Genomic DNA, 14,709 nt, shown 5'->3' on the forward strand with positions numbered 1-14,709 from the left:
ACCAAAGAGGACATTCCATAAATGGGAAACCACCACCAACGAGGCTCTGTTGCAGGTCAACACCAACCAGGCAGCACCCAGTGGCGGCTCTGCCAACTTTGTGTTGGTTGTGGACTGAATATTCAGGATGATCTCTCGATCATTAAAAACAAAACAGGCTCAATTTCTACTTGAATAAAAATGTCAAATCAACGTTTCTTACCTTCTAGAGAGGAAAAGTGCTGTTCGGCTTCTAAATACAGCTGTGAAAAAACCGGCCTAGGAACTAAGTTATTGGACCGGAGAGAAGCTTCAATGGAATTATGCAGCACTTCTTCAAAGCGTGTGGTCTTGAGCTGCCCAGCATAAGAATTCCCCATCTTCTTTGCAGCTTGAGGAGGGCTTGTTTTATTTATTTACTATTCCACATGAAACAAGAAAGAGAAAGAGAAGAGAGGAAAATCAAGTTTTGTCCTCACAAACTAAGGAAACCACTCAGAATGCCAAAGAGGCATCTCTCCATGAGTTTGACATTGTTCTTGACAGGGCAAAGATGATGGGCAGTTGGCAGCACTCACTGAGCAGATCCTGCAGGTAAACGACAGGGAGTTACATAACTTACAGCTTACATAAAAATAAGAAGCACAACATCATTAAAAAAAAATACTAATGGAAGATGTAAATGTAATTACTCTGGCAGGCTCAAAAGGGCATAACAGCAGCAATCAAAACATTTAAAGTGAAACAGATTTGTAAAAGGACTTTTGTCTGGTGCCAAAAAGATATCAACGCATGCACCGGACCAGGTAAACTTCCCTAGGAAAGCAATGCCAAAGAAAGGAGGCTACCACAAATAATGCCCTCTCTCTGATCACCTCCTGCCTTACCTCAGGGGGTGAGAGTACCCGTAGAAGTATCTCAGAAAAAAATGTAGGCTGATGTCGGAGTCAGTTCCACTGAATTCAGCAGGTATTTAATTCTGGGTGAATCCAGATGCCAAATTTAACCTCCCGTTGCTTAAAGCTGTGTTTCCCAAACTTGGGTCTCCAGCTGCTTTTGGACGACATCATCCCTAGCTAGCAGGACCAGTGGTCAGGCATGATGGGAAGTGTAGTCCAAAAACAGCTGGGGAACCAAGTTGGGGAAACACTGGCTTAAAGTCAGACTTCAGCGGAGTTCCCATGTGCAGAGGCATCATTTAATTGTGTCCAGTTTCTTTGTGGACTATATATCCCACCTCTCTCAAGGCATCGTCTGATGACAGCCATATATCAAGGGATGACTCACATCTCTGAAGGAGCCATTCCAATATTGAACCCCACAGGCAAGACTTGTCATGCTGCCTCACATCAGCTCAAAACATAAGGCTTGCCAATGAAACTGGCCCACCCATTCATACACAGAGTTCACAGGTGATGAATGATTGAGCGATGAGCAATTGGCTGGCGTGCACATATGTTTGTGCAGAGCACCCTGTGACAGATTAGTGCCTGCTGGCTTTAATTTCCTGTTGCACTTTCTTCAGGCTTAGGGGGTTCCTAACAATAAAAACAAAATATAGTACACCCAAGCATCTGATTATCTGACATATTATTTTGCTGTTTGGAAAAATGAGCAGGGCACTGGCACAGCGGAGCAAATAAAAAACAAAAAAATCCCTATTTCTAACCATATGAGATGGTTGCTTGCATTTATACTGTGGAAGCTAAGGTCTCGAAAGCCCTTGCAAATCTCTTGTCACCAGTATTGGGTGACAGCTACAAGCTGGTGACCCTGAATGTGCTAAGTGAGTAATAAAATGGGCAACAGGAAGCGTAACGTACTGGGCCTCGTTTTCTTGTGCTATTGAACTCTTCTAGATCTGCTGCTGCGCAGACTGATGCCTTTCAGTCGCTCACAAACACAAGGGGGTGGCACAGGTTTCAAATGTCTGTGAAATTCCAAACAATGATCAGAAAAAATACTGGCAGGCTCTGTTTAAGAGGCTCCATGTTAACAGGAAGTGAGAAGGGAGGGTGGTCAGCTCTGCAACCTAACGTCTGATGACAGAACCCTATCATGATGCTATTTGCTGCATTTTTAAAAAAAAGAATTATACAGAGGGAAGTAAGAGAGAGCTTGAAGAGCAATTTAATTTGATTCCTGCATTGCATGAGGTTGGGCTAGATGTCCCTTGGGTTCCCTTCCAGTTCTACAATTCTATGACTTAGTGAAGGGGATAGGAAACAAAAACCGCACTGGAGCTCATCAGCAACTCAAAGAATAAATCTACCCTTCAAAAAAGCAGTTTAGGATAATACGCCAGAGATCACACAATATTATTTTGCAGGCATGAAAGTAACTGGCAGAGTAAGTGAAGAACGAGATTTTGCAAGGCGAAGAAAGGGGTTTTGAACTGAAGTTCAAATCAGATTTTGAACGGAAGTCTCTATGCTGTTCCTAGCAGGCATGGAAGCCAAATTCAAGTTCATTCATCACCAAGTTTGGTCACCCCCTCATCCACATTTTTAAAGGCAAATTGGATTGCCGTTTTGGGCCGCCTCCTCAAGCAATGACTTTCCCCGAATAACCCTGGGAACTGTAGTTTATTAAGGGCGCTGTGGGTTGTAGGTCTGTGGTGGATTAACTACAGTTCCCTGGACTCTTTGGCGGAAATCACATTCTTTCAGTGTATGGCATATTTGCAGCCTTACAGTGCAGTTGTAACATACGTAATGCTAAAAACCAGAGTTCGCAGATTAGAATCTCAGACTGAAGGAACATTCTGGTCATATGTAATGTCCTTAATTAGGGGACACGTCTCCTTGCGTTTCTGATAAATGTCCCTTGAAATACAAAGTATGTTTTGTCAAATTATACCAGGAAGCCTAAATAACAGAAAATACCTCCTCTTATGCACCAAAATAGCAGCAATGCTTCAAAAGCACCCAGCATCAGACACTGTGAATTTTCAAAGTGGAAGCGTTACTAATGCAGAGTGAGCCATCTTTTGCCTTGAAGTGAGGACTGTCAGTTCCCAGACACCCAGCCATTGTGTTTACTCTTTATTTTGTCCCTTGAGTCGTGGAGAACAGCTCCCTAATCAATTGGCTGCAAGTCTGGAACAGAAACAACACTGCAGGCTAACGCCTAATATATGATATGGCAATAAATACATTAGGCAACCGAGCTGCATCCTGTAAGTGTCTTTTTCTTCCTCTCCTACAGGAAACACTGTATTCTAATGCAGATTTCTTCTGCTTCTTAACAGGATCTCATAAACGCTGCAGGTGTTACTTTGGAAATAAAATAACTCTGTTAAGTGTCTCTAGCTCGCAGTTCTCCAGGCAGTGTCTTTTAATGCCTAGCTCAGATCCCAGAGTTTTAATGCCTAGCTCAGATCCCAGAGTTTGGCTGCCATCCTGGAGCTTGTTTCTGCCCCCCCCCATCCCCTTGCTTCGTCTGCATATTTTGGAAGAACTTAGTGCCTCTGAGTTAACAGACCACAATCAAGTTGTGTTTGAAAGAATGGCAAACTTTTAATAAGTGGAGTTTGTTAGGAAGGGGAAAGCGAAGGAGGCGGTGTTAGCAAATAAAAATAAGGAGGGAATCACTGCAGTTATAGTCCCGAGGAGAAGAGGAGGACTCACTTCCTCAGTAATCTCCTGTGTATACTAGCTTTGGGACTCCAATTTCCCAGAGCTTGGATCCAAGGCTGTTTTCCTAAATTGGTTTTGGCATTCCCCGCATCTGCGAGGTGAATGTAAAATGAGCATTAGCTGGAAAACGTGTGCTCAGGTTAATATCTCTCCCCCCCCCCCCCACTATTTATAACCTCCAGTTGCACACTATCAAGCTTGATTGCAAGGTGTGGGTTTTATTACACCACTTGCAAAAATGCCCCATCGGCACTGGAGAACATGGGTCACACTCTGTGGGCAGGGTGACATTTTCACATCCCACAGGTTTTAACCGTGCATTGAACCCAACTGGATTTAAGTGTGCTTGGCTCTGGGCAAATGGTGACCACTAGCTCTTTATATTTAACTTTCACTGTCACGGTGCCTCTTCATGACCTTAAGACTATATAATGCTAAAATGGACTAGTAAGCCTGGACTGAATACGATACGACTTACTACTAATTAAATGTACTTTGGATCCCGCTACGTCTTGATATTGTGATGCTGAGGATCTGTAACTCCAGTGTTACCAATCCAAGGAGCCTGTTATTTTTCCAACCCACACAAAGGCACAGCTCCTCTGCCTCTGGAAACAGCATCCCAGGTTCCCAGGTTCTGCTGAACTGTTACGCTTCTTCACTGGGCAGTTGGTATAGCAACTTCAGTGCAGAGTGTTTGCTTATGTAGGCTTAAAACATAAGGTCAAATCTCATCTAGGCTTTAACAGTGGCTTCTGGAAAGTCGCCCTCGGTCTAGACACCTTTAAAAAAGCATGAGGGAATAAGGATGACCTGCCTCAGAGCACGAAGCCCCACAGAGATGTGATCCACACTGGGATAAAACACGGGCTCAAGAGGCAGTGGGAAAGTGAGCTGGGAAGTCCCATTGAACTCAGCAGGGCTTACTTCTGAGTAGAAAGCTATACAGGGTTGCATTCTCAGTCAACTACAAGGTAGCAACTGGGAATGCATGAGTTTGGGGGGGACCTGAAATATTAATCATGTGTTTTACTTTATAAGCTCTTAAGGCACATAATAATAACTTTAGACCTTTCCTCTAGCAATGTAGACTAGACTTTTAATAAAGGTCTGGAGGCAGGAGGAGAGGGAGACTCTGAAAATTAGCATTGTGGCAGGCAGGTCTTTATCGGGGGGGGGGGGGAACAGAGCATAATCTACACCTGTTAAAAACAAATACATCTTCCTTAAGGAGCACTGAATTGTCTGCCTTTCTGCCTTCCTTCTGTTCTTAGTTTTCTCTTAATAACTTGCATACAAATTCAAGATGAGGACCATGCTGATACTAGCTCGATTTAAACACATCACTCCCATAATTTCTAGCACTTACCTTATGATTGCGTATGCTTTTAGCGGCAGCCGGTGTACTGAAATCCAAGTAATCCTACTTCTAAGCAAAGCAAAGGTGACCTTGAGGTATTAGTTCCTCCGACAAGCGCCTTCCACATCCACAAGGTATATCGATACTGTAAGCATTCCTATTTGAAACTGATTTAGCCATTTCAAACTCCACCCCTACACACCTCCAATAATCCTGGGAACTGTTTCACTGAGAGAGTGTTGAGATTCCTAGGCTAAGAGGTCCCCAACCCCCTGACAAGACTCCCATTGGCAGGGAAGGAAAACAGCAACTAAAGTGGTTTGCTTCTGCAGTTTAGACATAGAATCATAGAATTGTAGAACTGGGAGGGCCATCTTCTCAAAGCATCAGGACCAAGAAGTAGATGGTCACACCTTCCCTAAAAATAGTTTTTAAAGTAGCAAAAAATACCCAGGTTTTCGAAACTGGGAAAACATTCCTTTTATAGAGCCAATTGCTCTTGGAAACCCGAAACCAAAATTGTACAAAGTTGGGGCTTAGAAACAATTTCCTCTATGTCAGCTTTCATCTCGTCTCATACAAATCTAACTCCAGAAAATTGTTGGTGCAAAAGGAGGGAGCTTATAAAAAGTAAATAAAATCCAATCAAGGCATTACTTTCTGAACATGTGTATCGTGAAATGAATATTCCCCTCATGCATTCTGTCCTTTGAAAAGCCTGTGTTTCTTTCCTATGACATGAAGCAGAGCTAGAAAGCAAGTAATAATTCTGCGAGCAATGGTTAAAGAGATGTTATAGGAAAGCATATTTGAAACAATGTTTCTTATGCCATTATAACAAGGCAGAAGCGTGAGAATAATCATAATTCTGAAAAAAAAGATGGTGGCATTATGAACTTCAATAGCCCATGTAATTAAGGATGGGCAGAGGTATCTGCAGGTAGACTATAGGACATTTCCTCAGTAGACTACCTAAAGCTTGCTGGTAGCTGGGATTCCTGAAAATAATGTAGAACTACATAGTCCTTGGTTTAAGTGACAAGCACTTATATTCTCAAGTCAAGAGTGCCCATTCAGAACCACTTAAAATAAAGCAGTTATGTTCAACCACTGAGAAATGCCAATTAGGCACTCTCTTACTTTGTGATTTTAGAACACACTGTTGGACCACAGGGATCCAAGTAAAGGAAAAAAGAGAGGCCACAGAAGATTGGGAGTCAGCCCACACCAGGGCTAGATAACGTAGCTCTTCACAATAAATCTCACCTGAGGGGGGGAAATCTCAGTGACACAAGAGGAAGAAATAAGCAAATGTTCCCAACATAACAAAAAAAACACACACTATACCTTACACAGCTGAGGTGTTCAGGCTCCCAAAATTATGCCCCTAAGTCAGCCTCGTGATTTGAATCATCGTGAACTGAGCACTGCCAGAGCACTTGCAAAGGTGGCTGATAGCTGCCAACTCCAGCTCTGCTGGAGTTTGCCTCCCTTTGATTCAGAAGAGAGAGCCTGTCAGCCTGACTGAGTAACCCTCTGGAAACAGTGCAGTGTGTGTGCAACTGAACACTTGGTCAGGTCATCATGACACGAACATTCTTCTGTGACAGCAGAACAGAGGAAGGATTCAAAGCTATCTCTGTTATGTTCTGTGGCCACGACGGAAACAAAATAAGGGCTACACCATAACCCAGCAAGCTGTTCCAGAATCTTGTGGGTCCGATGGGCTAGATGATAAATGGAAGCATCCACCCCCCCCCCAATGTCTTATTAACACTGAAGTGTTTTGCTAGGTCATGTTGCTCCCAGTCAAGTACTTACCAGTCTGTCAGTCTGAGGTACTATTAACGTCAACAGCTCTCCCCCCCCCCCGCCCTCCCCAACACAGCCGCTATTCCCTTTTGGAAGGCAGAGGGCTGGACTTTGCACTGTACGGTTTCAAAAAACTAAAACTTCATTGATGCGAGTGTTTGTTTAAAGTGCTCTCTTCTTATAACATGGAAGGAAAGGGCTCCCGAGCCAGCTGACGTGTGGATCTGATATATAGTGAGTATCTGGTGTGAGAGAACCTAGGAAGCTATCTTACACCAAATCAGACCTCTATGTTTTCTCAGCCTTACCTGGGGATGTGCACATGGAAGAACCAGACCTGACACTCACATAAAAGAAAAACCTAATTTGCTTTATTAAATTTATGTACCACCCTTCATCCAAGGATCATAGGGCGGTTTCCAGTATAAAAAGCACAAAAATGCACAGCGTGCAAAGCAAACAAAATAGTAAACCGAAAACACACAGAGACACACACCCCAGTTTAAGAGGCCAGTTTGATTTGCCAAAGGCCTGGGAGAAGAGGGGTGTTTTTACCTGGCACCCAAAGGTATGCAATGAAGGCGCCAGGCGAGCCTCCCTGGGGAAAGCATTCCACACATAGGGAGCCACCACAGAAAAGGCTCGTTCTTATGTTGCCACCCTTCCGGCCTCTTGTGGAGGGGCAAACACAAAGAAGGGCCTCAGATGATGATAGAAGGCTCCAGGTCGGTTCATATGGGGAGAGGTGCTCCTTGAGAGATTGCGGCCCTGAGCCGTTTGTGGCTTTATAGATCAAAACCAGGGCTTTGAATTGGGCCCGGAAACTAATTAGCAGCCAGTGCAGCTGGGCCAGGTTTGGTGCTATATGCTCAAAACATCTTGTCCCATTGAACAAGCAGGCTGCTGAATTCTGCCCCAGCTAAAGTTTTCAAGGCGTCTTCAGAGGCAGCCCCACATATAACATTTTGCAGTAATCTAACCTAGAGGTTACCAAGGAAACCGTTACTTCCTGCAGAAATGTCATAACTTTTCATACCACAAATGCTTTCTGTAACTGCTCTCTTCCTGAACTAAGCTGAGCTCATAGTCTGAGTGAAGCGGCCAACCCACACACGAGAATGTTCCTAGAGGCGGCTACACCTTCTGTTCGTAATTACGGGGATTTTAATGAACTGGATATTAAGCACTGTAAGGGAAAGTATATTTTAAACACTACGAAGGGACTTTGTCGCTCTGCTGTTCCAATGGATTTTATTTTTGCTACCAATTTTATTGTTTTAATTATTATTTGCATTCTTTGTTGCTTTTGTAAGCCACCTGGGATAAGCAGTTATGAAGGCTGTATATCAATGTGTTGCTTAAATAAATAAAATAATCTTAGTTACTGATTTGGAATTTTGATTGGTAATTATAGGCAGTTTTCATAATGGTAGTAGTTGTAGTAATGAATTGTTTAAAAAAATATGTAACCCCCTGTAACGGATGTGGCTGGTAATTTGGGACAAAATTCAACTCCAAGTGCACCTTTCATTGCAGAATTTACACACAAGTTGACCTATTAACATAGTCCTTCTGGGACATTGCCACCTGTGCAATAATAAACAATGTCCTCCAATTTCAGCCACTTTTTATTTATTGTTTTCTTTCCATCATATAAGCGAAACTGCTTGGACACAAAATATCCCAATATTTTCGCTACTGAAGTGCTTTTTTGTCACAACCAATGGAAAGTGTTGAGGTAAAAAAAAAAAGTCTGATGGAGTTTTTCAAACAAAACTAATCCAAAGAGACAGTTTTTAAAGTCCTTCTGACACCACATGCATTAATTTGCTTTGGGATATTTTACTACTCTGACATACATTGGAATTTGGCTTGGGGTAGTCTATTGTCTAAAAATATATATGCAAGTTTCTTCGTGCTGTTTCTAGTTATGTAGATTATCCATAAATATTCTTATGCAAATTACAGTACTTTGCAGCCTTAACAGGAATGAAATGTTGTGTTATTTAGACATTTTTACTGGGATACTTGTAGAAAATTAAATATGATATTGTTGTTGTTGCTGCTGCTGTTGTTGTTATTTAAATTTGTATACCACCCTACATCCCTACATCCGCAGATCTCAGGGCAGTTCACAACACAAAAATCAAAAGATAAAAAACAAATTTCAACTTTGAGACTGTCAGGTTTGCCTAATATTGTATATGCAATTGGCATCCATTCATTGCTAGTCATAAGCTTGTCCAATGGTTAGGGATTAAAAATGCATACATTAACTAGGCAAATTTTACAACAACCCTGTAAAGTAAGCCAGTAGTTCCCAATTAGCTACTGCGAACCCCGTTTTTCAATAGCCAAACCATGGAACACATACTTTTGAAAATGTTGCAGTTGGGAGCTAAGGAGGTAGACCTATATCATCCCACTATTGAAGATAGAGGACTGGGGAGTGGGACGGGAATGAGAAATAATGGGTTACTTAAGGTTGCCATACTGTACACATTTACCTGGGAGTAAGTCCCAGGTGTTTGTTTCTTAATAGAACATGTACAGGATTTCACTGGAGTTGGTGGGAGTTGGAATCCAGGAACATCTGCAGGGCCACAGATTCCTGCCTCCTGCTCTAAGAGTGACACAGGTAAAAGTAAAGGGACCCCTGACCATTAGGTCCAGTCACGGACGACTCTGGGGTTGCGGCGCTCATCTCGCTTTATTGGCTGAGGGAGAAGGCGTACAGCTTCCAGGTCATGTGGCCAGCATGACTAAGCCGCTTCTCATGAACCAGAGCAGTGCATGGAAACGGCATTAACCTTCCCGCTGGAGCGGTACCTATTTATCTACTTGCACTTTGACATGCTTTCAAACTGCTAGGTTGGCAGGAGCAGGGACCGAGCAACGGGAGCTCACCCCATCGCAAGGATTTGAACCACCGACTTTCTGATCGGAAAGCCCTAGGCTCTGTGGTTTAACCCACAGCGCCACCCGCGTCCCGTGTAAGAGTGACATAAATGCTAATAATTATTACCATGAATCACAGCCCCCACTTTGCACCCCACTCATAAATGATGGGAAATTTCAGAGAGCAATCAAAATGTGAGTTGGACTTGCAATTGCGTCACCTATCAAACTTAGTTGTACAAAAGTTTCTGTTCTGGCACCATGGCAAACAGAAATGTGGAAGAAAACAAGACAGGGTATTAGTGCCTCTTGCAAATGAATTAGGTGTGTCTCTGTTGCTAAACTTATTTTCAAAACCCTAAAGCAAAGCATACAAGCACTAAAAAAAACCTATAAAAATAAGGTCGTTTTGACCGGGGAAGCAAGAAAAAAAAACCTTATAATTATTGTAACAGACGGTGATGAATCATGCCTAAGCACATCCTCCCATTCCTTTTCAATAGAATGCATTATTAAACAGACAGATTATTTTACAAATGATGCAGCCTTTGCCAAGAAAGTAGAGCTTGTTTTCATATTGAGACATATGATTGGCATCTGGTGAACTAGAGTATAGCAGGAAAAGCCTATACCCATACAATTTGCATGCTCTGCACAGATGTTCTAATGACCACAGGAAGTTGGAAGAGAGGCTAGTGGATAATAATAATAATAATAATAATAATAATAATAATAATACCCTACCCATTTGGCTGGGTTGCCCCATGCATTCCTTGTACAAGCCACATCAACTGATTTGGGACTGGAAACTTTCCAAAGAGCATCAATAACGCTGTCTAATACACAAGTAATTTTAAACCATCACTAGCATTAGGATGATCACGTTCCACCAAGTCACATGTACCAAGTATTGAGCAAAGTCTTTCTGAGCAATGAAAAATGCCTGATTAATTAACACAGCCCATAATATGGTTGCAGCCTGGATTAGCTCTGCTGAGAAAGATTCCAGATTCATTTCACCCTTTCTACCCAGTTCCAAACCCTCTCCTTGGGAGAACATAGGAGCATGTGCTAGCAACTGCTGGAAGCTGCCTAGAACCTGAGTCCAGCATCACTTCTGGTGGTGGACATGGAGCTGACAGGTGGGTTCTGGCAACTTCAGGACGGCCAGGATTTTTCTAGGTTTTGGTTTTCTCCTGGGATGGCAAACTGCCTTAATGCTGTTTTGGGATCAGTCCAGGTTTTGAAGCTTCTACCTTTCTTTCCCATCCCCACAGTTAGGAGAAGAATAATCAGCATCAGTACTAGAGGACCTGCTTCATAGAAGGTCCCAGGTCCTGCCTCTGATATCACAAGATAAAAAGATATCGTAGCTAGGGTGGGAGAGGAAGAAAGAAAGAAAAATATCCTCAAAGCAGCTTTTGGTTAAGATGGTTCTTTATGCTTCTCCAGAAAATATGAAGACCCAATGTGACGTAGATTTGCATAAAAATGCATCTGCTGATTTCTACATATGTGGACAAAACAGTGCCATAATTTAAATAGAAATACAATGCACTCTAATGGGGGAAGATTGTGATCAGGGGCCATGTCTTCCTGCTCAGTTTGCTGCCCGTGTACTTAACAATAGATAGGCAGCTTCGAGGTCCCTTGAATGTATGCTTGCCCCTCCCCACATTCAAATAAGTGATGATGAATAAATTATATAGCTTGGATAATTCAAAAAAATTTGGCTGATTGGTTCATACATACAGCACAGAATTCCGTGCGAAATCACAACCCTAACCCCAAAAGTTCCAGTGGGAAAAGCAGTATAATTCAAAACTACTTTTATTTGCAATTCAAGCAAACACTGAATCATAACTATGTAATCATGAAGTTGTGGACCTTGTACTGACAAGCTTTTCCATGGTTGCTGGCACTGTGATCTGCTGTATTAATATATTAAGGCTGCATGCTAGCACATTTATGGGAAGCCAACAGAAATTAGTTCCAAATGAATGTCTAGGGTCAGGTCAGAATAAATTTTGATCAGGCACATAATGTTAAGCTACAGCACGTTATCAGCATGTTATCAAGTATCAAATATAACAAGCCACTTTATTTGTCTCCAGTCTGTTGTTTCAAACCAAAGGTCTTCCATGCAATTGAATGTTTGTTTATTGTTCGAATGTGCCAAGTGCACTGTTTTATGGGGCTGGGTGGGATGCAATCAGGAACAGCGACAAAAACAACTCTGGAACACTTGTACAAGAACTCCAATTTCCCTTGGACAATTTTCAGGCAACAAAGAAGGAAACATATGATGCAGTGCCCTGCTGACTTTTTGTCAGGTTCAACTCTGGAAATACTGCATAAACGCCTTACATTTAAAGCATATTCCCTGCTCCCATAGAATCCTGGGAACTGTAGTTTCCTAAGAATATGGGAAATTGTAGCTCCATGGGGAGTAAAGCACAGTTCCCAGGATTCTTGGGAGCAGGGTGCTTTAAATGTATGAGTTTGCAGTCCTGAGGGTTACCATGTCAGAGGAGCACAAATGTTCCAGAAATATACTATTTGTACTGCGGGTTAAACCACAGAGCCTAGGACTTGCTGATTAGAAGGTCGGCGGTTCGAATCCCCGTGACAGGGTGAGCTCCCGTTTCTCAGTCCCTGCTCCTGCCAACCTAGCAGTTCGAAAGCAAGTCAAAGTGCAAGTAGATAAATAGGTACCGCTCCGGCGGTAAGGTAAATGCCGTTTCCGTGCACTGCTCTAGTTCGCCAGAAGTGGCTTAGTCATGCTGGCCACATGACCTGGAAGCTGTACGCCTTCTCCCTCGGCCAATAAAGCGAGATGAGCGCCGCAACCCCAGAGTCAGTCACGACTGGACCTAATGGTCAGGGGTCCCTTTACGTTTAACATATGCATTATCAATTAAATATCTGGCATGTGGCCCCTTTAAGAGAAATGCCACCCACAAAAATGCCAAAGATGAAAAAGACTTAGAAGAGCAGGTGTACATGCTATTGAAAGACCTCAACGCAATCACAAACAAACTGGAAGAAACTAGGCACAAAACAGAGAGAGGCAGGATATTGTCTGCCTTAAAGAAACCATAAGTGTGGAGTGGTCTACTGTATTTCTGTAATGATAAGATAGAGCTAACAGTAGAAAATGGTCTGATTCTGAAAGGGGAAAGGATTGTGACCTCAAAGGCAATGTGTCCAGAGATACTGGAACATGAAGAAGACCTTGAGATGGTATTGTGAAAATGAAGGCCAAGGCACACCTTCTACTGACCTAATGTACAAAGAGAGGAGATGGTCGGAACCTGTAACACTTGTGCAAAATACCAAAAACACAAAAAAGAACACATGATAACTAGGGAGGTGCCCAGCAGAGCCTGGCAGCAACTGGTTACAGATTTATTTGAACTGGAAGGAAAACGTAACAAACTTAAAGTCAATTTGAAGTAACAGAATTGAAAAACACCTCATCCGGAGCTATAATAACCCACCCAAAGATAGTACTGTCAAGGCATGACATTTGTGATGAATTAATATCTGACAATGGATCCCAATATACATCTGAAGAAGCCCGTAAATTTGCAAAAAGGTGGGATGTAGCTCACATTACCCACCAATCAATAGTCTAACATATTTCAGTGGACATACATTCCAATTATCTGACACATTCCTTTTTTCCATACCCAACACCTGTGCAAAAGGGTGCAAAAAATATATATGCAAATTTTCTCTACCACGGAGCTATGCCCTTCCCTGTTTACAATGACTAACAAATTGCCCTCGGGGCCAAAGGAAACATGACGTTAATTGCATGGCTGTAATTAATGTGTATGTGTGGTTTACCCCCAGGGAAGCCTGAGCATCTAGAGGACTGGCTGAGGAATTTGTGCTCTCCTTGCCATACAGTGGTACCTCGGGTTAAGTACTTAATTCGTTCCAGAGGTCCGTTCTTAACCTGAAACTGTTCTTAACCTGAAGCACCACTTTAGCTAATGGGGCCTCCTGCTGCTGCGCCGCCGCCGGAGCATGATTTCTGTTCTCATCCTGAAGCAAAGTTCTTAACCCGAGGTACTATTTCTGGGTTAGCGGAGTCTGTAACCTGAATCATATGTAACCTGAAGTGTATGTAACCCGAGGTACCACTGTATTCCCCTTCCAAACCTGTGAAGCTGCTGTTTGCATTTCAAGGGAAACCCCCATTGGTGACTGATCCAGTCTGGGCCCTAGTTACTTATGTTCCTTCCCTAGTTTTTGCCTGCTTCCCCACCCCCTGCAACACACACATTTCTTTTTCTTTGTCAATGTATGAGGGGAGGTTAGATGACACTGCACTGAAGCAAGAATTACCCCACACTTTACAATGCATTTTCCCTATTGCTTTAAAAAAAAAAATCACTAAAAGTTAAGCCTTTAGTGTCATAATTTCAAATCAACATAATACCATAAGAAGGTAAAAGTCTGCTGGGTCAATCCGGCATTCCATTCTCACAGTGGGCAGTGAGGAAGTTGAATTTTATCTCACAACTTTAGCCAGTTGGCCATGGGAAGCCCACATGTGGGACATGAGTCCAATAGCACCGACAATTCCCAACTGTGTAGGAAGAACACAACCACTGTCCATATCCTTCGTGAATCTGTTTAATTCTCTTATAAGGAGAACCACCAAGCAAGCAGGCCCAACGCTCAGTCGTTTTGCTTTCCAAGTGTGACACATAGTGCATCGGCTTAAATGCCGGCTTCTCTGATGTACATAACGTACAAGCAAGTTTGGTATCTGTTGTAGCTAGTGGCCCTGGACCCCAACTGTGGAACAAGATGGGACTAGACGTTCATTTCTCCAGAACAACACCCTTCCGTAGTCATGAGAGGTCGCTGAGATTCTCTCCCTCTCTGTGTTGGGATGTGTGTGTGTGTGGCTTTGTGGTAGAAAGTTAGCACTTGCGTGGCATTCTTGGTCATGCCACAACAGGATACAGGGGGAGAGACCATCTTCTAGGGAGGTAGGGCATAAAC

The 14,709-nt window shown here is 42.8% G+C and overlaps 1 protein-coding gene across 3 annotated transcripts in view; it reads right to left on the reverse strand.

The window, feature by feature from the left end:
- Positions 1-14,709, reverse strand: part of GREB1 (growth regulating estrogen receptor binding 1) — a 90,663-nt gene that overhangs the window by 57,497 nt on the left and 18,457 nt on the right. Inside the window, exons 1-2 of one of the 3 annotated variants that reach the window (XM_082218158.1) lie at positions 6,325-6,509; positions 203-398 (exon numbers count right to left, since the gene is read on the reverse strand). In XM_082218158.1, coding sequence (XP_082074284.1) covers positions 203-359 — 157 coding nt within the window. In that variant the 5' untranslated portion in view covers positions 360-398; positions 6,325-6,509. Of the gene's footprint in view, positions 1-202; positions 399-4,986; positions 5,104-6,324; positions 6,510-14,709 lie in introns of those variants that run through there. The other 2 variants (XM_082218159.1, XM_082218157.1) reach the window with 2 other exon arrangements.

This window comes from Podarcis vaucheri (genome assembly GCF_965113315.1).
Source record: "Podarcis vaucheri genome assembly, chromosome: 3".
Taxonomy (NCBI): Eukaryota; Metazoa; Chordata; class Lepidosauria; order Squamata; family Lacertidae; genus Podarcis; species Podarcis vaucheri.